Genomic DNA, 24,389 nt, shown 5'->3' on the forward strand with positions numbered 1-24,389 from the left:
GGTGCCCCATGAGGCATTTGTATTGTGGGGCTCAGATTGAAAGGTCAGAACTATTCGTTTCGCCCATCCAGCGCGGCTATTGGCAATGGTCACATACTCAAAGCTTCGGCCTAGGTCAGTGGTTCTCAACCTTTTTGTCTTCACGGACCACTTTTGGACCGTCACGAACCCCCGAGGACACCCACGAAATTTTTTATCAAATTTTGCTCAATTATCGTGCAATCGTCATCTGTTTGGTGCAAGTGATAACTGCAGGCTTAGTGATAAACAGCAACAAAATGACTTTTCTTGAAAATAGGATCATACTATTCCTGTAGAATTGGGTTGACATCCATTATTTCAAAGCGAATTCTGCAACTGTTGATATGAGCTAAACATTTTTGGTAATTTTGAAGAGAAACTACCTCGTGATTTTCCGAAGTTGAAAAAGTACAAATAAGGTTAGCAACTATTTTGAGGCTTCGCGGGCCCCCTGAAAACGCTTCACGAACCCCCCCTCCCCCGCTGAGAACCACTGGCCTAGTTCTTTTTTTGGTAGCACACTTCGTAGAGTCGTATGTTGACCAAAATTGCATGTCTTTTTGTGTGGAGCCGATATGCCTATTCCTATAAATTAGGAATTTTTTTCATGAGGAAGAGACGTTTGCATTGCAAACATATGCATGCAAGGAATTTAGAGACAAAAAATTGCAAAGCTCGACAAAAATCTTCGTCCCCTATAAAGTTGTGTTCATTATGACGTAACAGGAGGGGCTGACGAAGTGCTGTTACGGCCCTCCCTCTGACCCATTGTCATTATTACAGTCCTTACAATATGAGGTGGGAGGCGCTGGACACGATAATTTTTGAAAGGGGGCGCTGGAGGAAAAAAGGTTAAGAACCACTGATCTATAAGGAAAGTTGTTATATCAATACGACTTTTCATCGCAACCATTATATTGTCTATCAATATATCTTCCAAGATTAGTTCTAAGAAGCAAAATAAATGTAATTGTGAGTAATCGTGATTACTTTTGCAATGTAATCGTAATCGTAATCGAGTACTTCCTGATTTTGCTGTAATCGTAATCGTAAGCGCGTGATTCAGAAGTAATCGTAATCGCAATCGATTACATTCCGAAGTAATCACCCCATGTCTGTTCATTACATCCTACTGTGTCTTATCGCATTGTAAATTGTGTGTGTCTTGTTCAGATGAAAATACAATGGGCGATTATTATAGTTAAAAGAACTTGTTGACAACTTTGATCGACCGCCGCAGATGTCTAATTGACTTCAATAGCTATTGAAGTACATTACGTTATTAAACTCATTAAATACCATTTTGGTCTATGCTTTAAACCGAAAGTTTATAGTAAATACGATTTATTCCTTGTATAGGTGGGTAAATACGCGATTAATGTATCGATTCAGGAATCCGGCCCGCCGACTAAAGAAGTAACCCGCCCCTGATCTAGGCGATGTAAAGAAGAGGTATACACGCCGAATGAAATATATAACTATCGAATGTAAACATGGAATGGCAACGACCGATTTTCCAGCTTCGTTCGGCTTCGCTGAAGCTTTCTTCAGACTTATTTTGCGGCAGCGACTATAGGATTTCTGTCAATCCCAAAGTTATCTTCCAGAGCGCAGAATTTACTGAATCTGGTCTTGATCGAAAACTACTGTCGCACTGACTCCGAAAATATAATTGAAAATATGATGCAGAAGGCCTATCCTGTCCTGTCTGATGACTCAATATAGTGGCAGACAGCAGTTCCGCGTGAGTCCTTGATCTGGTAGCTCAACAATGCACGACGACAGTGCCTCATCTATTTTATAAGATTGCTTATTATGGAAACTCAGAGAATGGCTCCTCATATAATTACTGCCAGCCTGATGTGCATTTGTACATAAAAGGTAATCAAGTATTAGAAGAAGCTGTGCCACGTCTCTTCTTCAAATAGATTGGTCCATCGCGACTCCTCGACTGTATTTCAAGTCGATCGTAATCCAAAACAGAAGTTGACCATTCCTTATATACTATAGGGTTACCATATGTTGGAAATCTGAAAAGAGGACCCTTTTTCAAAATTTTCCGACTTACAATATTGGAGTAAAATCTGGAAAAATGGTCAATTTTCCCGATTTTGTGGTTGGTTGACTAAAAGGAAGAGCTCAACTTTCCGGCCGATAGCCGACGGAGCGTTACTTCAGTCATGATTTACTGTATCTCAGTCGAATTTTACCCTCCTAACCAATATTCTCAAAAAATGAACATTTGGGCGTCCTTTCAGTGTTGTATACTTTCCGCAACCTGGGTTTCATTATATCTCAGCCAAACTATCTTCTCCACTACACCTTTGCCACAGCAAATCAACCCCCTGCAAAATATTTAGTCTGATTTAGTCTTCCCGGACACGTTTTGATCTCTGTTTTGCAGTATTTCCAGTTGAGTTTGAACCTTGCCGATTGGTTTACTATTCAATCAAAATCTTGAAGCGGTTTGACGCAAACTACTCGATAACCTTCAAGCCCCAGCACGTTGAAATCGGAATGAATAAAACTGGGCTGTTATATCAAGTACTAATCAGGAGTCATGACTGTCGCGGACCACGACTTATGACTTCAAATCAAGCGAAGTAAAAGAAGCGTAGAAATAAGTCGATGTATCTCTCAACTGATGAAGTTTAAAATCAATTATCATAGTCTTATATTCGCGCTTCGGTTTATGGGGCATATACTTCTCGATCGTTGCTAAGTTTAAGCTAATAAGTCTAGGTCGCCCAGTTCTTCGATTTCGCATCACCGAAAGCATCATTGATCACTAGGGCGATTTTTTTACCTAACAAACGGAAGATTGCGACCTAACAAATCTAAATTTTGACTTTTTTTTACCTAAAAACAACTGAATTTTGACCAAATTTTGACCACACGTATGCAAATTAGGTGTTTTCGCGCATAATGTTCAAGTTGTACTACTTATCATCATTTCTGGTCGAAACTGTCTGTCCTTACGAAGTAGTTTGGCCTCAAAAAACGTTTTTGGCTCCAAAACTGACAAATTTTCACATGACAATAATAGTATTTTAACGAAATCTGAACCTATGAAAAATTCCAGAAGTTGCATCACGTATTATGGTAGAAATAATTAAAAAGAAAGAGAGATACTTTCCTACATTCTCGAGTAGAAAGTGTCTGTCCTTACTAACTAGCTGGCCATGAATAAAGAAAAAACGTTCAACAGCTGCAGTTGTTGGCTGAAAATACTGAAGCTGTGCGTACACTGCTGGTGACACACCGTGTTGCTTCATTCTGACGGTGTTATCTACATCACAATTTTCAGCTTGCGCTTCTTGATATAAAAACCTTGCAATGTCCAAGCAGTCTTGCTTCGGTTAGGATATGGCGGTACGTTGACCATAAAATCATGTCAACTTATTTGTTTCATTTGACCGTTTATGATTCACAATGAGCAGACGACGGGCCGTTTACAACGGCAGGCCTATAAAGTATCAAATGATAAGTTCACAGACAGTGCAAAATCTACGATACAAACGAAATGCAAAGGTCAAAAATTTTTAGACTTTGTAAAACAATTTTGACAAATTTTGACATGTCAAAAAAATCGCCTTATTGATCACAGATCAGTTCGGTTGATTTTACAGAGCAGTGCAGTGCAAATTGAAGTAAATAGCTTAGTTTTCATGTGAACATAGATTCGGCTGTCAACTTTTCTTGCACGGACTAGCAGGCATATGCGGAATACCGAACTAACATGTCATTGACCAACATGTCAATGACCGGCGGGCATTCATAAATTACTTCTATAAACCCTCAAATATTCCATTAAAACTTCTTTGGAAGAGGGTCTTTTCGATGGATCAATATTTTTGCATCTGCTATGAATATCAAGCAGCTCATCCTTGAAGAAATAGTTCATGTCTGAGTCCATGTGCGCCTCGAAGTAGCGTTTTCCCGAAACTTTGATCATAATGTTGGCGAATATATCCGGGTATTTCCAGACGTCCGACGATTGGTCTACCGGATTCAAGGGCCGACCCTTTTTGAAATCTTTGTCCGTGTAACGAGCTTCCGGCGCTAAAAAATTTGGCTGCTCCATTTTCCCGAAAGGTTCCCTCCTAAATGAAAAACACACCTCGAAATCTCTGGCGGAGTGTTGGATATTTAGGCTCCTATCTCCATATGCGACCCGCAAAAGCGGTGTCTTACGAATGCTATAAGTAGCCTATATATACGTCGGCACTCGGCAGGTCAGGAATCACAAATAAGATTTTCGGTATGGTTTAAAATGGAATGACCATTGACTATCCACCACAGATGTCGACACATCATCATTGCAAAAATACACACAACGCTTTTAACAACCAAAACCTCAAAAACCCATCTGACTCACCGCCGTACGATGCCGGCATTAATTTATAGCCGTATGTCATTCACGGCTGGGCAAAATCGAGTACCTCAGTGATTCGATTCTGAATCACGTATTTTGCTTCGAGTATTCGAGTATTACTCATTATGACGTCGTAAGAGAATGTAATACGTCGAAGTTCAAATATGTACCTTTCATGCCACCACAAAGAATATAATGCCTCTTATCCATCACATTAAAGATACTTTAATATTTTTTCGACCATACCGATCTCATTGTACTTTGTGACAATGTTGTGGGATGATCATGACTTCGGAAATATGTTAGTTCCAGTAACCTTCTTAACTTAGTACTATGTTTCGTATGCTGCAATACGGCCAATCAAGGTTTCAAGACTTCCTTAGTGGAAAATAGTATCGAAACTATTATTCTCGATAATAAAGTAACTTTCAGGGCTCAGAAGCGCATAATTTTAGCACACGAAAAAATCGTCTTTTACTACTCGACTCGAATCATTAAAATTAATACTCGATTCAAACTCGAGCATTCGAATCATTGTGCCCAGGCATCATGTCATTTGATAAAATGAATAGGCCTACGTATTTAGAATTAATATCTTCACGCACACTTCTCCTCAAATCAAGGTATAGCCTGACCTAAATTGTGGAAAGGAGCATTGACAATTATCAAAGAGACCTAGAACCGGTTATTTGTATATTTTCGTATGATCGCAATCTTTTGATAAATTCAAGTTTCTGTACTGGTGTTCATCAAGCTGCAATTGATACAGGGAGCTTTCGAGTCTTGGGCATCGACGGGGCTACACTAATTATACGATCTCATAAATGAACCATTTCGGTGCTTACTCGCATTGTGCAAAGACTCCGTTTTTCCTGTCAACGAACGGAAGTTCATCGAGGTCACTGAGAAATACCCGCTTGTCTTCGCTGACCACCCATTGTCCAAAAGCCTGAAATGATTTCAAATTCATTCGGAAACGGACTCACTTTAGAAAAACATTTCAATGGGAAATTCTTCCCAAGTTCGAAGCAAGAAGATTTTGCATAGCGGATACGTCCCGATGGTTCATTATCACTTCACTACAACTTTGAATCATTGAAAATTAGGACACTATACCAACAGCAACAAGGGCTTCAACGGGGATTCAAAGAGGATTCATATACGTGTGGTTATATAATACAACTGTATGCTTCAAACCATGCCACAGCGGCAGGATTGCAATTGAGGGAACTATACTATGATGGATTTTGAGATGAAATTGTGTATTGTACTGCGGTATACTGCGGCCTCAGATTTTATCAGATATAATATCAATTCACTCATAACACAAGAATTGCCATACAATGAAAATGGATGAAGTCGAAACGACTCACTCGCGCCAATTAATCAGTCTCACACAACAGCAACAAAAATAGAAGAGCAAGTTATAACGAAGCGTGCAGATAGAGTACTAAAAAATATATGCCGTACAGAAATATCAAAAGAAAAATGGCAAAGCGATTAAGACTGAAGAGCCAGGTTTCAGTACAGGACGCAGTCGCAATGTCAAAATCCGATTATTACTCTTGAAACGCATGGTATGGCCTCCGACGAGGGATTCCATTGATTAAAGTGGCTAAAAACTATACGGAGGTCGACGGGGCCATTACTGATCACCCGCTTTCTAGAGTAACTTATAATATAATGAAAATATGTCCTCTCCATATTTATTTCTATTATAGAATATATAGTTGCTGGTCACATTTACAAAGACTGACCTGCGAGACTGTATGTAAATCACAGTGTACTCGTGGATACTCGAAGCCTCGGTGAAGGTAGTCAAAGCTCGCTACGATCTGGATGGCGATTTTTAATTTCTCCAATGTGCTAAGACGCCGGAAGACCGGGGACGCGTAGAAACTCCGGAAATTTCCGAATTTGCAGTTTTCCAAAATCAGAACAGTGTTGTTCCCGCGGTTACAAGTCCCGACTACCTAAATGCAGCATATCAATATCGATGGTTATTATCTGCTCAATATCCGAAGTTTGAAGCATCGTGTTATAGGGTTCAAATGAAGATACTGGATGCTATGGATGCCAGTTACAGGAATTACACAGTCATGAGAATTGCCAGGCAGCTCGTCCTGTAGGCAACTGGGGCATTGCCCCACCTATGCTCTATATAACAACATTACCAACAATTTATTATTCATTTAGACGCAGAGCAATGAAAATAGCGACATTGTGGCGAAAGTCGCGGAATTTTCTGAATATTTTTCACTTGCAAATGCTTAGACGCGGCATATATTTACAGACAGAATTTATCACCGTATATTATTTTCTCAACAACCCTTATATTTAAATATCTGGCCATGTTGAACGGAAGGCAAAATACAACAATACTAAAGAAACTGTTTCATGCGGTATCGGCGTGTCTCGATATGGGAGATCTAGAACTAAATACCGCAGGTTTCGATGAACACAATGCTTGGATTCTTGGCCGGAAGAACGACATGTATTTATATACTTTTATACATGTAGCACATCTTCAACGGATAATATGCTTTACTATGTTCTACATTTACGACTGTGACCGCTTTGCATTCCCATCGCGTGTTTTTATACTATAATTATCTCGCGCGTAACACATGACGGGCGTGTCAGAAACACTTTCGAAAGGTTGTGAATAACATAGAGCAGTGCTTTTCAACCTGTGTGACTGTTCGCAGTGGTGCGAATGACGAAGGTGGAGCGAATAGTGCGAATGAAAAATCCGAATGAGTGCGAATGAAAATCTTCAATAATTGTTCATTGTTCTGACGCAGAATAATTCGAAGAAAGCTAATAGGAAATTCAAGGGCAGCTTGACTGTTCTAGTTAAGACGCAATTGTAAAGAAATGTTTACCTTGACGCACCACTAATCGTAGCTCTCACAAGCTGTAGTGAATTAATGTTTTCGCACCATAATTATTACGTAATCAAAAGCCAGGTTTGGAAGTTGGTGTAGTTACAAACATACAGTGTATCAGCCCGTCTGAGCCAGCGACAGGCTGGAAAAATGACGTCAAATTGATTTTCTGCTTTCTTTCGCTAAACAACCCACATTTTCGTAATAACTGTTAGATTAACGCGAGGCCCGAGGATAGTAGTAAATACCATCATTACAGACTCTCATTTGCAAGTTAATGTAACGCAAGTTTTACCCCGTCAAGGGTTATTAAAGTATGGGCAGCATGGGTATAATTTTGGGTCGACGCTGTGCAAAAGCTATATCTGTTTATATGTATGTAAAATGTGTTGAATTTAAATTCATGGTAAGATTTGTCCGAATGTTTTTTCTTGAAAATATGGACGAAGACCGTTGGGATGAACTAGTGTAGGGGTTTGCATCGAGTGAGTCCAGGCCTATGAGACTCATTCATTTCGAGACCAACTCCTTCTGCGTTTTGACTAACATACCGCTGATAAAATGCGGTGCCGTTGACAAAATACGGGGCCAAAAACATCAGCGGCGACAAAACCTAGGGTAAAATTGACTGACGCTGGATGACAAACCTTTCAATATAAAAATGCTATGTTGTCGACGCGGAATAGTCTCGTTCTTGCAATCTGAGTATACAGTAGTACAAATGCCACATGCATAGGAATTTACTTCACCCAAACTTGAAATCGCGTGTGTCAGACATATTTTATAGAGCTCCGTTGGATAGAATTGTGGTGTGCGCGTTCTGTATGCCATATGTCCGTAAAATTATAGCATACTACTGTAATACTAAAAAAATAATTCCTTTTCATAGGTGAGGCTAGTGAAATAGTTGAAATCAAAACGAGGGAAAAGAGTTGCCTTTTTAATGAGATACTTCATGGCCTGAAAACTATAGTAGCCAATTTGTTGCACATCTGAACAGAATATTCTTATGTATCTTCATCTTCTTTTTGTACAGCAATTTTCAGTTGGCTTGTGCGAATGAAATTTATTTTCAAACGAAGCTCAAAAAAGTTGAAAAGCACTGACATAGGGCACTCGATTTGCCGCGTTTTCAAAACACGCATCCGCCCGTGTTCAAATTAGGTCGAAAGCGCTGCATCGCCTTACAGAATCACAATTGAAAGGTCACAAAGTGTCACTTGCTTCAAACAATGTTAATTTTACTCGGCGTGCGAAATTTCTCCGCCACGAAATCGGTATTACTTGATTATAGCAAGAGGTATGAATGTGTCGAGATGATTGATTCCTGGCACAGTTTTCCTACTTCAAATCAGACTCTTAACTGATGAACTTCCCGCATGATACCTACTTTTAGAACGATTGTTATACTACCGCAAATCGTGTAACATTATCATCTGACACATGTCTTTAGTATTTTAAGTACCGTCGCGATACACCCGTTAACCTCTCGCAGGACTTCGGCTGAAAAGCACTAATGTAGAGAGCTCGTATTACCACTGCGAAGTCACATTTTCATGTCGGAATATACACCACTGTCCCTCCATTTTGACCAAACCAATTTCGCGCGCCCTCGGAAAATTTCATCTTCACCCCTCTACTCAGAGGTCGAAAAGGCGCCCATAACGCAAATTGAACATCGCGCAAACTGCCTATATGACAGGAATCGTTTTATTTGATGACGCAGTGAGCATAAGGCATACTGTGTTATTTCTTTGTTGTCTGTCGCATTGTCTCTCTTATGGAATAAACAGATACTGGTATAATTCATCCATTCATATACGGGACACCCAGGATCCCAATTGAAATCGCATAACTGGATTTGCGATGGAAATAGTAGATGTAAGGTTGCCATACCGCATACCTTCATCATCTGTAAGATTTAAACTTATTTGAAAAGGAACTGTTTCCAATATTTCGCGGTTAGGTTCTTATTGAACGTTAATGAGTCGATGCCATGATTTTACTAAATTAGTGGACCACGTTGTAAACCCTTTCATAGACACCACGGGGTAGTTTTCTGTAAATGGTATCACCGTGCCGTGTAGCGTATCGCCTTTGAGAACTGAGCAGTGATGACTGACGGGGCTAGTAAATAGCCTACAACAATATTCTGCAACATTTCGGTTAAATTATCGCACCGAGAGTGAGACGAACACGTTGCCGCGACAATTGCGCTGACGCCGCATATCCTCGTTAAAATGACCGGGACGAACACATGGTTATTACTAGGGCAAGTTTTGTTGCAGTCAAATCCTAGGAAAGTTGCACCTATTTTTCACAATAGTTGAGGTAAAATAGTTGCATTAGTTTTTCACAAAAGTAGCACTAAAAAGTTGCATTCATGGACAAGTTCCTTGAAATTATTATGGTCTGAGATGCTCGAGTCCATCGGTATCCAAGGCATTGCAGCTAAACTCAGTGTTGGCGACTGCGACAAATGAATAGCCTGAACAAATTGACCCAGCAGTGATAATAAAATTTTCGGCGGTCTGGCCTGAATGTACGTCAGATCAATGGACCTCTAATTTAAACGGCAGTGAAATAATCACTGAGCGACCTATTTACGCAGAGTGCCAAATATTTCCAATAAAAAGTCAATTGCATGAAAAATCGAAAACAAAAGTTTCATGAGAAATCGAAAAAGTTGCAAAAAGTTACATGAAAAAAATGGTGAAAATTTGCAAAAAAATGCAACATAAGATTCCTCCAAACAGCTTAAAGCACCGTATCACATAACTTCTGAGTATCTAGGAAGCTGCCGGAAGCTGTGAAAAAAAGTTGCAAAAGTTGCAAAAACTTGGTCTAGTACTAGTTGTTACCGTTGAGATTCATGAAATGCCCATGCTTACAATTGGCAAGCTATTGCTTTAGCTCCTTAATGCACTGTTGCAAGTATCTGATCGGTCGTGTCGTTAACTACTATCGCCAACAATAATATGGCTGCTAACATTGGACAGTTACCCACCTGCGCAACATAGGGGCTCGGCTGCGATAGGAGCATGTTTTGAACCCCGGATTTGACCCTTTCAACAAACATTCGATATTTCACGCGATCGCGACGTAAGCTCACTATCACAACATCCTTGCCGTTCCATTTGGACTCCTCAACCTATAACATGCAAACAGCTTTAGAAGTATAAGAATGCATATGATTCTATATACATACTCTTCGGTAGTTATTACCGGGCAAGCATGAAAGAATGAATAATGCTGGTTTAAATTCACCAAAATTACATGCGGCATATATATAAGCTAGACTACGATAGCAAAGTGATCGAAGGCGAAGTGTAGACCTACATCATTATTTCTACTTATATGCTCTAACTTCGACTATACCGTCTCAATTCAACCGGCTTTGACTACATTGACATTCAGTGTGCAACTGTACATGCTTCTCATTGACATATGTTATTGAAAGATTATTCTATTGCAATGAGTCGTTTCGACTCCTTCCAATCTTCCCATTGTATCGCAATGATGAAATGATGAAAATATTGATAAACTTAACTGAACTGAACGGAAGTGTTTCAAGCTAAAGACGTAGATGTAGATATCTTTCCATCTATTTTTTCTCCTTTTCACAGACAAATGGTTTGTCAATGGATTCGTATAGTTTTAGCAGTGAAGCTGCCATCCTTATTCGGGGCTATCAAGCTAGAGTAGGGGCGGGCAACTTCTCAAGCCGGCGGGCTGGATATACGAAAATTAAATACTTGGCCGGCCAGATTGCTGAATCTATACATTATTGGCCCATTTATCCACATGCACAATGAATAAATCGTATTTAATGAATGTATTTCGATGACAGCAATGTCACTTCAAATCCATTTCTCGCTAATGTGGATTTGAGAACAGCATTGTCGTACAATGCGCCGCCATGTCTGCTTCATTCTGATCGATCAACACATGGTGCAATCAAAGTGTCCTATATCAGTGGTTCTCAACCGCCGGTTCGCGACGACTTTCAGGCCGGTCCGCCAGACATATTGCAATTTTATACCTTCATTTCGAGATGCAATATGTTGAAGACTTGTCCATAGACAAAATAAATGAAAAATCAAATTTCAAACTGATTCAGAACTTCGTGAGGTAACATTAGGTCTGGAAACACATTCGATTTGATTGAAATTCAAGACTTGTCATTTGTCTACATGAGAGCGCACGGTTGTAATGACTCGAGTCACGATTTTCTGATGACTCGACTTGACTCGAGTCATTTTCTCAAAATAAGGAAATGACTCGACTCGACTCGAGTCATTCTGTGTATTGACTCGACTTGGACTCGAATCATTGCGCATGACTCGAACCAAGTCATATGACTCGAAACTCAGACGGCCAAGACCGACATTTCATCGTAATTTCGAAGAATATAGTAAGCCTATAGTAACCACACTATCGGGATTTCGTCTATTGGTACTGGTACTTGAAAATGCAACAAGAAACTGCTAAAAGTGAGGAAAATAATTATATTATAAATGGGAACCATTCGAATTCACCAAACAGAGTTATGAAAAGGAAGCCATAAAAGAAAAATAGGCAGTGGTCAGGCAACACAATGACTTGGAATTGGACTCGAGTCATAATACTATGACTCGGACTTGGCCCTCTGCTCACTGACTTGGACTAGGACTTGACTCGGTGGCGAATTGAAAATGACCCGACTTGACTCGAGTTAAAACTATAAAAGTAAGATCGACTTGTGACTGGGAACCATGTGACTTGGTTAACCCTGTGCGAGCGACAAGTACGAGCTGACTCGCTAAACCACGCGGTTTGCGCGATCATTCGTTTTCGATTAATTCATTTTGTGCAGGACCGTAACTGCGGCACCCCAAACCTCTCATTTGGAAAGGGTCTAGGCCTGAAGTGGGCTCCAAATTTTTTCGCAAATGAACTTAAATTATGAAGTGTTTTTTTCAAACTTTATCAAACACTTTTTTTTTTATCTATTGCGCTTTTCCAAATGGTTAGCACCGAATCTCGCTGTCCTGGCAATCCCCACTGCCACTGGACGAATGCAATCCCACAGAATAAAATTATTTGCCAGTGAAGAAATACCAATTTGGAATCGTGTGCGTCTTTTAGTTTAATCGCTTGAGCGATTTTAATAGCTATTCACTACGTACTAACATTCGTTCAGTAATCGTCGGATGATATTTTCATCTGCCCAAGACGCACACAATGTATAATACAATATACAAGACATAAATGCGATATAATGAGCAGATAGGGAGATGCCGAAAGGACGAGTTGAGGTCTCTTAACCATGCATCCACCTCGGTCTAGCGCTCGATGCCTCCGTCTTCTTCGATGTTAATCTTATTTTATCGGGTCTTTTACGGGGCTTTTTTTGTCGCCGTATTAACGGGGTAGGAGGAGTCAAGAATAACCTTCGACGGCGGGACGTGAATCCAGCCACCTGCGTAGGTGGCGCCGACGCCCACCGCTACTCTATCTCCCATGATATAACAGACATTATGTCACGAAATAATGACACGAAATGAAGTAATTATTCTCACAGGCTCGCCGGAATATGCTCAATTATTAACTACGTGCCCCAAATTTTCAAAGACAATACCTCACTCATCTCCGCGAGAAAATCTGATAATTCTGAGACGGTAAAAAAAATTATAGCAATATATATGCAATTACCAATATTATTGACCGATTCAGTCATGAATTATAGAACATCAGGCTACATTAAACTCTCTGCCTACACTGAGTAGAATTTTGTGCTCACAACTACCGGCGAAAACATCCATCCAACCGTGGTGTCTGGGGGGAAGTTTGGCTTATCACCATGTGGGACTCAAGACCGACGTTTTTGCGTGTGGGCTGTTGAAGTGCTTTTTCGGCACTGATTATGTGGTTGACGGTATAGGTGTTTTTGAGTGTTTTCGTACGGAGCATTGTATTCGTAGTAGCCATATTAGCCTACGCCTGGTGGTAGTGGGGAATGAGTGTTCATGTGCAATGGTTCGAGTTGGCGTGGTCGGTTAAATCCACGGCCGTCGGCGAGAAAGAGTGTAAACCAGTGGTTCTCAACCGCCGGTCCGCGACGACATTCTTACCGGTCCGCCAGGTATGTTATAATTTTATATCGTAATTTCAAGATGTAATGTTGAAAGCTTGTCCGTTGATAAAATAAATAAACATGAAATTTTCAAATACTTCAGAAGTTCGTGAGGTAACGTTAAGACTGGAAACATTATCGATTTGACTTAAAGTCCAAGACGTGTCATTTGACGACATTCGAGCGACAAGTACAGAACAAATACGAGGTGACTCATCGCTAAACAGCGCAGTTTGCGCGATCATTCGTTTTCGATTCATTCATTTTGTACAGGACTGCAACGAGGGCATCCCAAACCACCCAATTGGAGAGGGACCGAGATTTAATAGAGCCCAAAATGATTTTTCAAATGGACATAAATAATAGCGTATTTTTCAAAAACTTTTCCCGCCATTTTACTCACACCATGTAATTTGATGTAAATGACCATTGTAGTCGCCAAACACCATGATTACCACAAACAGCATTAGGGTTGAGTAGCCTATATCGTAAATTCCTATAATGCAAGTCTCCTCGCTTCGACGAACTTACGCTTAATCTCCACTCTTGTACTCTGCGCACACATGTATATAATAACATACAGTCACTGAAATTTGACGTAGTTAGCAAGTAGTGGGGGATCTAGGCAGAATGGGCCGCTATGGCCACATTATCATGTAAGACGGGAAACTGTCCGCGGGCCGGACAAAACACCGTCGCGGGCCGTATGTTGCTCGCCCCTGAGCTAGAACAATATACACCTCGCGCGTGGCAGATTCAATAAATATATAAGTTAGGAATTCGAAACGTTTCGATATCGAGGGTCCGGCGGTAAGATGTGAAGTTTGAATCTATAGTCCGCCGTATGTCGTACAGGGATAGCTGGATATGCCTGATATCGCGTACTAATTGGAAACCAATTTTACGACTGCTAAAACTATAATAATCAGTAATCACTTGAGAGTAGCTCTGTCAAATCGCTAATTCCTACCATTTTACTCGCAGCAGAGTTGTTATATATAAATAATTTCAATCTTCATTTGAACATAATTTAAAAGACGGCTTTTCCCGTCATAACTGAGACTATCTGAAACTGAAATGATGTAAAACATGACACTATCACAGACAGAGTTCTGCAAATCGGTTTGAAATACAGAAACGAATATCCTCTTATATTGCGATAGGAATCATCTGACTCATCAGTCTCGTTGAAGGGTTATGAAATTTTAAATGATAAAAAACTCCGCTATGCTTTTGAATAAGCTGCTTGCCTGTTTCATTTCCGAAGAAAAAGACCACTTTACAATAGCATATTAAAACTTACTCACGATTTTACCCACGCCGTATCCTGCAATGCTCCCTGTATTCAAGGATTTCAAATCCGAGCATCCCAGCCATTTTTTACACGTCTCCATTCCTTTCAAGCGAAAGTATCCTTCGTCACATCTCTGCGCGTTATGATTTAGCCGCGAATTATTATCCAGCCATTCGAAATCTCTTGTTAAGATATTTTGCAAACTTTTAGCAAGAGGATATGGCAGACCGGATGTAAAGTTTGTTAACCATAATTTTTCGTTTGCTGTTGATGGTTTATTCATCATGTTTCTGGGTTTGACGGCTTTCGGAGTTTTTGAGACTGTGCGTATGGTTGTCGGATGTTCCCGTCCTGGTCTAAAACTTGTAGTCTTCCCGACCTCCGTGAGCAATACTTCGGTGATGATGTTCCTTGTGAGTATATTCTCTGCTATATGTCCGGTAACGCTATGATCGAAAGTCAAGATACTTTGAATATCATTCTCTAGTCGTTCATGCCCGTAGATCACTTTCCCGGTCCATTGTTCTTTCATGAAATAGTGCATGAATACGAAGCACAGACTGATAACCGAGACTATGCATGCATTGCGAAATCTTCGGTAAATAAATCCAGTGCAGGTATTGAATCCACGAACCGCATTTTTCATAATGAGAAGGGCAAAGCCTATCGGTATCCACATACATCGAAGGGCTCCATCATAAATAATTTTACTATATTTATTACGTAAAAAAGACATAAACTAAAGATCTACACAGATGATGCGATTAACGATAGACCTGTTTTAATAATTTCCATAATATTGAAGACCTCGAAATTATACCATGACTGCGGCGTTCAGGCGACGAATAAACCTATGGCGTTTAATCAGCCGATTTAACGTCGTTGGTGTATATCGGTGCCTCAGGCAATTTATCTAGTTGGGTATAAATTTTGATGACGGAGATCGTTTTGCTATATATAAAGCATAATATTACCTTAAATATTGCAGTAACACGTAGTCTCAAGCAGACATGGGGTAATCGCGATTAGTAATCGTAATCGATTACGACGATTACAGCATTCTGAAGTAATCGTAATCGCAATCGATTAAATTCGAAAAAATTCCGAAGTAATCGTAATCGTAATCGACTACTTCCCATATCTAATCGATTTCTTTGTGAAAGAACGATTACTTTTTATTTGTACAAGGACTATGACATAAACAGAACATTCGTGAAAAAGGAAGAGATCGTATACCAGGTTAGTGATAGCTAGGGCCATTTTTATATGACCTTAAAAAATCAATTATATGACTTTATTTTTGGGAAAATATGACTTTATATGACTTTATGCGAAAATCGTGTATTTTTACATGTAACCAACGTCACTCATGGAACTGACGAGTAAAACATGAACAACATAACAGTAATACGCATCCATTTTTATTTTAAACCACTTTTGTAGTAGTTTCCTATAGTGTGGAATGTTGGAGTCTTTAAAGTTACGATTGGACGTAAAAATGACTTTAGTAAGGAAAATGAGCGCTCCACAGACGCTGATGTGTGTTGACACTTTGTGCATTTTTGCATACAGCGCTGGTGAAATGTCTTGTCTTTGTAGCTCCATAATTTGTTTCAGATCGTTTTTGTCCAATCGCTTCTTAATGTAATTTTTGAGCACAAGCGGATCTTTTCCGAATTCGAGGGCATGATCAGCATGAGCCTCTTTGATAGTGTACGTTACATTTTCAGTATCAAGTTTGAAATATTGTTGTAGTGGAGGCATATTTCTGTTAACTCGTCAACTTTGGATCGTTCACTGAATCTTTGACGCTCTTTACAAAAACTCCTTCAGCTTCCCACGCGTTGACTATTTCTTTCACTTGTGGAAGTCTCTGAACTTCAAATGACGTCCCACTTCAGTACACAGAAGTAAAACAGATTGTGTAGCAACACAATGCAATGTGTGACCTCATAATGCAATGTGTAACCTCGTAGGTCTGCGACTGTAATGTTATGTAGGCTAACCTTACAGTTTGCCTTCGTTCTATCGGAAATTGCCTTACTTTCTTAGTTCGTAATTGCTTCAATTGGCACTTTTTATTTAAAGTATACAACAATATGACTTTATAACTCAAATATGACCTAACCAGGAAAATATGACTTTATATGACTTTATAACTTTCTTAATATACCCCATATGGATGCGGTTTTTGCGTTAAAATTGATTTCACGACCGACTGATGCATAGAAAAAAATATGACTTTAATGACTTTAAATGGCCCTAGTGATAGCACAAACGTCTGATTTTCTAACGCCACTTCTCATTATTACGTCAGAAGTAATAGCTTTGCTCGGCATCTCTACACATGGTAAATTGATATTCGATGTACAACGTACATTGTGCCATGTGGTGTGATTGTAAGAAAACCCACCGCGGTGAACATCAGGTTATCGATACAGTTCAGACGCCACTACCTCGCAGCAGGGTAACAATCACCACTCAGCCTCGTTTCAAATAGTGGCTTACGTATTGATGTTGGTTTGTGCTTAGTTAAACGCAGTTGACCGATGCTGCTTCGCGAGCAGTACGACAAAGATTTTACATTTTGTACTCGTCAAATAAAACATTACGGCTTCCACAACGAAGAATTCAAAATCAACAGCTGCTGATATATATCATAACCTAGGCTTACCATATTTTGGAAATCTAAAAAGAGGACACTTTTTCATAAATTTCCAACTTTCAAAATCGGAGTAGAATTCTCAAAAACCGGTTAATTTTTCCCACTTTGTGACTGGTTAACTAAAAAAAAAAGTCATCTCTTCCGCTCAGAACTCACAATACCGTTTTTCTCCCCACATTGCCAGGTGGATGACTAAAAAAAAAAAAAAAAATATCATCTTTTCCGCTCAGATCTCAAAATAACGTTTTTTAGTCCACATCGCCAGATGGATGACTAAAAAAAAAAAAAAAAAAAAGGTCATTTTTTCGCTCAGAGCTAAAATCACCGTTTTTCACCCGTCGGAGCTTCACGTCTGTGCTAATATGTGGCATATCACTCGCAATTTGCTCTAAATCTGCTCTAAATCCTAAAAAAGAGGACAAAATCTCAAAAAAGAGGACAAAAGGGCGTCCTCCGAGGACACTTTCAAAAAAGTCAAAAAAGAGGACAAATCCTCTTAAAAGAGGACGTATGGTAAGCCTATCATAACAGAGCCATTCTTTGCCGTTTCTCGCAACGGCAGCTTGCAGTATATATATATATCAGTATTAAGTTGACGGCAGAATTTTATGTTCGCTTTATCTTATTCTCATATGTCTCTTCTTGAAACCGGCTCCAATCGTTATTTCACAATTCTTTACTCAACATTTGGACCTGCCGACATAGCAATTCGCTTATACAACATGTTTGTGTGGGTTGTAGCTAGAATCAGAACCCAAACATAATTTCGTCCCCCACTCCAAACGTTGGCCTTGCGCCTCCATAAGGTGGTCAATTTTCAAGTTGAAGACTGAATTTCGTCAATAATAATGGTAATTGCCTTATATTAATATTCATTTCTAATACTCTCTCATCCCGCGATGGTCAGATTTACCTGTTGAGCCGGGGCACGTAATTTAAAATTATAACATCTGGTATGTTATTATAATTACTTCATTGTATGTTGTTAATTCGTGTCCTCTGGTCTGTTATATAATTAATCAAAAGATATTGTAGTCATCCAAACGTAGCAGACTAAAGAAAAACTTTCGTGAGACGCACGCACAAACGGTCATGCTTTTATTCGTCAAGTGTACCCGTCAAGTGTACCATTTGTTAAGTGTACCTGTTTGATGCTGGTGTGATCAGACTAGATCAGTGGTTCTTAACCTGGGGGTAATTATCCCCAAAGGGGTAATTTACCAATTTTCGGGGGGTAATTCAAATTATCATTTCTTATTAACTTATAACGCTGCTCTGAAATATTTTCAAACGTAAATATGAATGTAGGCTAACATATATATTTTCGAGCTTGTAGGCTATATATTTAGTTTCACTTACACACCATGCCTGCATTGATATCATAGTAACCATAATCAATAGTGAGTATGAGGGGTAATTCCATCCCGTCATTTTTTTCTTGGGGGTAACGGTATGAAAAAGGTTAAGAACCACTGGACTAGATGACCTTCACGGTCTTATCGATCATTCCTATCTAATACCGAATACTGTGCATGCATATTTTCTGTGCCACCATCACTGCCGTTTGTTATGTATTTTGGTTGGATGAAAATAAAGACTCTCTCTCTCTCTCTCTCGTCTGTGAGTGCCTCCGGGTGGGATTTGCAGTGGGTGCTCAGATTGGAAAGACAGGACCGGCAGGAATATTCCTATTATTCACGCCCACCCAGCGCAATGGATAAATACCCTAAGTTTCGGCCAAGGTTTTTTCTTTAGTGACACATTCCGTGGAGTCACATGTTGGCTGTTGACTGTATCAGTGTATATGTATTGTATTCTGGTGTGTCGTGGCGCGGTAATGGCCGGCAACGAAATGCCTATTCCCATAGATTGTGCATTTTTTTTTTCTTGAATTGGAGAGCGAAAAGTATGCATTTCAAAATCAAGCTATCTAGTGACATTTAAATTGCGAAGCTCGAAGATAATCTTCAAGTTAGTCGTGATTTTCTATGTATTTTCCTAAAATCGGGGGGGGGGGGGTGCGTATTATGTATGGGTACAAGAAGTCTTGAAAAAATCTCCTTCGAAAAAATACCTAAAATCACACCTCTTTTCATGTTTGTTTTCAATCGTGCATCACAATCAGCCATCATGCCCACTAATTCGTATTGTCAGTGTTGCGCGCTGCCAATTAGCGAGAAGCGTGTTGCCACGTCCGCGCTGCACACAGCGCGCGATCTCCTGCTAAGTTGGTTTGCCATTTGTAAGCGAGCGAAATTAGTCATTGATTGCTGTACGCGCGCGCGACAATCCGCGCTAATTTATCGTGTCACCGCAGGCCTAAAGGAACATTCGCATATCTACAACAGGCCATGTGCGCAAGATATAATCCCTGGCCTATGCAGTCGCATCTCCAACAGGCCTGGTGCGCACGATATAATCGTTGGTCTGAGCAATCGTATTTGTAATTTCCCTCGTGCGCAAGATATCCTCGCTGGCCCGAATTATCGCGCCGCGGCCCTCGCAGGCTTTGGCTGATATCCACAATCGTTTGGAGACAATGCCGTTAACGTTAAATGTATAATGATTAGCGATGGTTATGTCATGATTGTTCAACAGTGACATCGCAAAATAGAATGGCATCGAATACTAAAACATAACCATCGCCAGTAACTTATCATACGCGCAAGTTTGTCAACACGAGAAGCCTGTATTAGTGTAATCGGCATTTACGCATGCACTATTCAATATTCATGTACTGCGAATGTAGGATGAGTACTGCGTACTATACACCGGTACAGGTACAGGCTTTTCTCCAGAATCTATACGCCATTTTCAGGGTGCGTATAATACATGGGGGCGTACAATACATGGAAAATTACGGTAATTAAATCTCTCGAAAATACACTATAGCCTAATTATGTTGGTTCACGAAATACTTTTGAGTTCCCTTCGAGCTCGCTCCACACCCTATTGGGGAGTTTGGGGTGCGACAGTTACGGACCTGGCAAGAATGCAAATCGTTGGGTGCGATAAATCGTCCTCTATAGAATTGGGCAATTGTTACATTATGACGTAACAAGCAAATGACGCGTCATTTATAACGAACCCTGTTATCTCAATAGGCCTTTTATCGCAATCCTTATATTGTCCTCCAATATATCTTCTAAGACTAGTTCGAGGAAGCAAAATAGATGTAATCGTGAGTAGGCTAATCGTGATTACTTTTCCAGTGTAATCGTAATCGTAATCGACTACTTCATGATTTTGCTGTAATCGTAATCGTAATCGTAATTGCGTGATTCAGAAGTAATCGTAATCGCAATCGATTACATTCATGAAGTAATCACCCCATGTCTGGTCTCAAGTAGCCTACTACGAGGCGCATGACACCATACTAAAACTGTAATGCACTAAAACATGGTACAATGTCACATTTGGACTCGATATCTAAACCATTACAAAATTTGCATTCCAATTCAGCCCATCAGCCTATAATTTAGTATGAATGTCAAACCTTATTCTTACGTGGCACACATTTGAATACAATATTCGACAACGCTTATTTTGGAAACAATGCTTGAAAGGCCTTAAAGCATGCTTAACATTCCATTCAAAATCACCAATCGCATATCGGGTTATCGCAATCCAATAAGTAGGCTAGGCTATGTCACATTGTCACAATAGTGCGAGCTTTTTAAGATAACTTGGATATTGCAGAATGCCAGTAAAAGCTGGGATTTCCTTTACTTGTAGCACCGCTACTCATGTAAATCAGATTTCCCACGACTTCTAGTTCTACTTCACCATATTTTGTGAGTTATGACTAGGGCAAGTTTTTCTTGCAGTGAAAGCAATGGAAAGTTGCATTTATTTTTTACAAAAGTTGCAGTAAAAAGTTGCATTTGTGGACAAGTTCTTTGAGATACTCGATCCGTATCCAAGGCACTGTAGCAAAACTCAGTGTTGGCGATTTCAAAAAAGTCAACAGGCTAGAAAAATTGACACAGAGAAAATATAATTTTCGACGGTCCAGCCTGAATGTACGTCAAATCATAAAGGACCTCAAATTTTAACGACAGTGAAATAATAATCAAGCGATCTATTAACATATAGTGCCAAATATTTCCAGTACAAAGTTAGTTGCATGAAAAATCGAAAAAGTTGCAAAAAGTTGCATGAAAAAAATTGAGAAAAGTTGCTAAAAGTTGCAATATAAGTATTCTCCAAACAACCTAAAACCCCATGCTACATATCTTCTGAGTAATTATGATGCTGCCGGAAGCTGTGAAAAAGTTGAAAAAGTGGCAAAAACTTGCCCTAGTTTAGGGTTACCATATTTTTGTAACTTAAATTCCGGACACTCTAGCGCAGTGGTTCCCAACCTGTGGTACACTGCGCTAGAGTGTCCGGAGTTTAAGTCGAAGGTCTTCCAGGTGGCACGCGAGTAGATTCTGTTTTTTTTTTCGACCGAAGAGAGTTATTAGTTCAGGAGGATGGATTTTGAGTTTTTTTGAAGGCGTCGTCGTTGTCGTAGGTAGGGGCGATCCCACCAATGACGGCCTACGGGGAAGAGATCTAGTCGTAAAGCATTGGAATTCTTACCTAACAAAATTCCGTTTTAATATATTTGACCACAAGAATTCGAAATGGGTCCACTACAGAAATCATATACTGCGCCGTAAAATGGGCAGTTCATTTACTGTTTCGCTGCCTCCGGCAGCTCAATACGGTGAAAACGTTTTTGACTGCCTTCGGCGGGCGTCACTAATGTCGCTGGTACGCGAGCAGTGTGGCAAACCTCGAAATGGTAGTTGGTACGTGGGTGGAAAAAAGTTGGGAACCACTACTCTAGCGGGTTTTGCAATGAGATATGAACACATTATCAGCCAATATAACGTCACACTTGCAAAAGTTCGCCTATCGACCGTATCGTATCGATCGAGTGAAGTGGAACATAGGTTCTGAATTGCACATCTCGAATGTGAGCTCTGGTGATCGCTTGGGTCTGCAACAGATTTCTTCACAGGCCCGGTGAATTCGTCTGGTGGACCTTGTTTGGGTCTTTGACAGTACTGCTATGCTGTTAGGTTGGGGCGGTTATCTGGCTGTGTGTTGTAACCAGGTCGATAACAACATTTTTCAGCCCCCTTCCGCACAAAAATGCACTGATCTTGGGCCCAACCCAGGGTAATCGATACAATTCTTGGGGATTACTATATGCATCTGGCTGATAAAGTTGGTTTAGAACAGTGGTTCTCAAACTTTTTTAGACACGCCCCCCTTTATGATAGTGAGAAATTTCGCGCTCCCGCTTGTCGTCATATAACAAAATGCAAACAGAAAGCTATCAATCCCAACGGATAGTTTGATGGCATAGAATATTATGACTGTTGATGAGAGAATTCTCAAATCTTAAATTCGGACTATACACAGAGCAACAACTATGAATTGGAGATAAATCGCGAAGAGCGCGAAATTTTTTTCAGTTGATCGCAGCTGCGTGCCCCCCTACAGATGCTTTCACGCCACCTCAGTTTGAGAACCACTGGTTTAGAACAACTGTCATTGACTCAAGTATCCAAACGGCCTTAACCAACTCTAGGAATATACCGTTATGTTATATTCGCGATTACAGTTAGAGTTATTTCAGTAAATTATGTTTATTTTTATTTATTTTTGATAGCATTTTTTTTATTTGTGAGGGTGATGCATGGTCCCGATATTAATATAAATATAAGCATGACTAAATCACGCGCAGCGCGAAAAAAATTCAAATAGCATAAATCTGCTCAAAATAGTATTGTTTATGTTGATTTACGAGAAAAGTTTGAGCCTACTTCAAGTCTTCAAAATTCTGGGTATTTAGGCAAATTTTATAATTTCCTCCCGGACGGAGTTTTTATAGTGAAATTCCGGACGCGTGTCAACCCTACCCCAGTTATGACTTTTTCGTTAGATTTTCAGTATGTTAGGCAGAAGCGTATTTAAACGATATGCTCATGTTCGTTACGTCGATATCATCCGATTCGATCGTCGTGACAAGTCATATTAGTTCTGATCTCGTTGGAATTGAAATTCGGAATATTGGCATGCTGTCATTGTTCAGTTTGATCAGACTTTGCATGTGTGCTTCGGTTTCTTTCATGCATGATTTGAAAATAATATTGAAGGCTTCCCTCATATGGAATGTTTGGCAACTCATGCAGCCCGTAGTATAATTACAAAGGTTCCCACTCATATACCACGTTCGTTAAAATTCACATCGAGCCTAAAATCTGGACAAATTGAATACACAAAATTTGGATTCAAGAGAATTCTTTGAGAAGATACTGCGGATATAGGCTTTTTGCGACTTGCAAAAAGTGTCCTACTGTCCGGATCGCAAAATATGATAACCCTGTTCGCGATTTAGAGATCAGGGGTTAATAGAACTGGCATTTCGGCATCAGCCATTACCGCGCCACGGCGCACCAAGATATCTATGCAGTTTAGGCCCATACAGGATTCCGAGAAGGCACCGCAATTTAAACTGCTGATGAAATTAACTAAGGGAAGGGTAAAAAGCTCGACAGCGCGAAAACCTTGACCGAAAAGGACTGCCATTATGTTGATCGAAAACCACGTTGTCCAATTGTCCACAGGCGATATTTGCCAGTGAAGAAATACCATTCAGGAATCGTGTGCATCGTCTAGTTTAGTACGCTTTGGCGATTTCAATATCTTTCGACATAGCAGACGGGAAGTCACAAAATAACAACATGTAACGAAGTAAGTATAGCCTACACCAACGGGCCCTCCTGCATATTTTCAAGACAGCACCTCACTCAGCTCTAGTAGCGGTAAAACTGATTGCGTGGGCTGGAAAAGGTTAAGAAATATATAGCAATATATATGCAATTACCAATATTATTGACCGATAGAATCATCGATCATGAAAAAATTGCGCCCTTCGCGCGATTAGGGCACAAAACGTTGCTAATTAGTGCATACAAAAATCTCGCTCAGATGTAATGTTAAAAACGTGCATCCCAATGGGGTCTGGCCTGGGG

The 24,389-nt window shown here is 40.0% G+C and overlaps 1 protein-coding gene across 1 annotated transcript; it reads right to left on the bottom strand.

The window, feature by feature from the left end:
* Nucleotides 1-2,367: 2,367 nt before the first annotated feature.
* LOC145440818 (protein O-mannose kinase-like) lies at nt 2,368-15,439 on the bottom strand. Its single transcript, XM_080318571.1, has 5 exons — nt 14,707-15,439; nt 10,292-10,435; nt 6,154-6,369; nt 5,242-5,345; nt 2,368-4,124 (listed from the first exon to the last, which is right to left on the bottom strand). The coding sequence occupies exons 1-5, from the start codon at nt 15,427-15,429 to the stop codon at nt 3,797-3,799; spliced, it is 1,515 nt and encodes a 504-aa protein (XP_080174697.1). The 5' UTR covers nt 15,430-15,439; the 3' UTR covers nt 2,368-3,796.
* Between the last annotated feature and the right edge of the window lie 8,950 nt (nt 15,440-24,389).

The sequence above is a fragment of the Botryllus schlosseri genome, chromosome 6, assembly GCF_051294905.1.
Source record: "Botryllus schlosseri isolate E-star chromosome 6, Bs_hap1, whole genome shotgun sequence".
Classification (NCBI taxonomy): domain Eukaryota; kingdom Metazoa; phylum Chordata; class Ascidiacea; order Stolidobranchia; family Styelidae; genus Botryllus; species Botryllus schlosseri.

What these genes read in the sequence shown, in the direction of transcription:
- LOC145440818 (XM_080318571.1), bottom strand. Translation starts at nt 15,429, where the DNA reads ATGTCTTTTTTACGTAATAAATATAGTAAAATTATTTATGATGGAGCC. An exon ending in GATACGGCGTGGGTAAAATC is followed by an intron (nt 10,436 to 14,706) that starts GTGAGTAAGTTT and finishes TGCATGTTATAG; the next exon opens with GTTGAGGAGTCCAAATGGAA. An exon ending in GGAGTCTTTGCACAATGCGA is followed by an intron (nt 4,125 to 5,241) that starts GTAAGCACCGAA and finishes TTTTTCATTTAG; the next exon opens with GAGGGAACCTTTCGGGAAAA.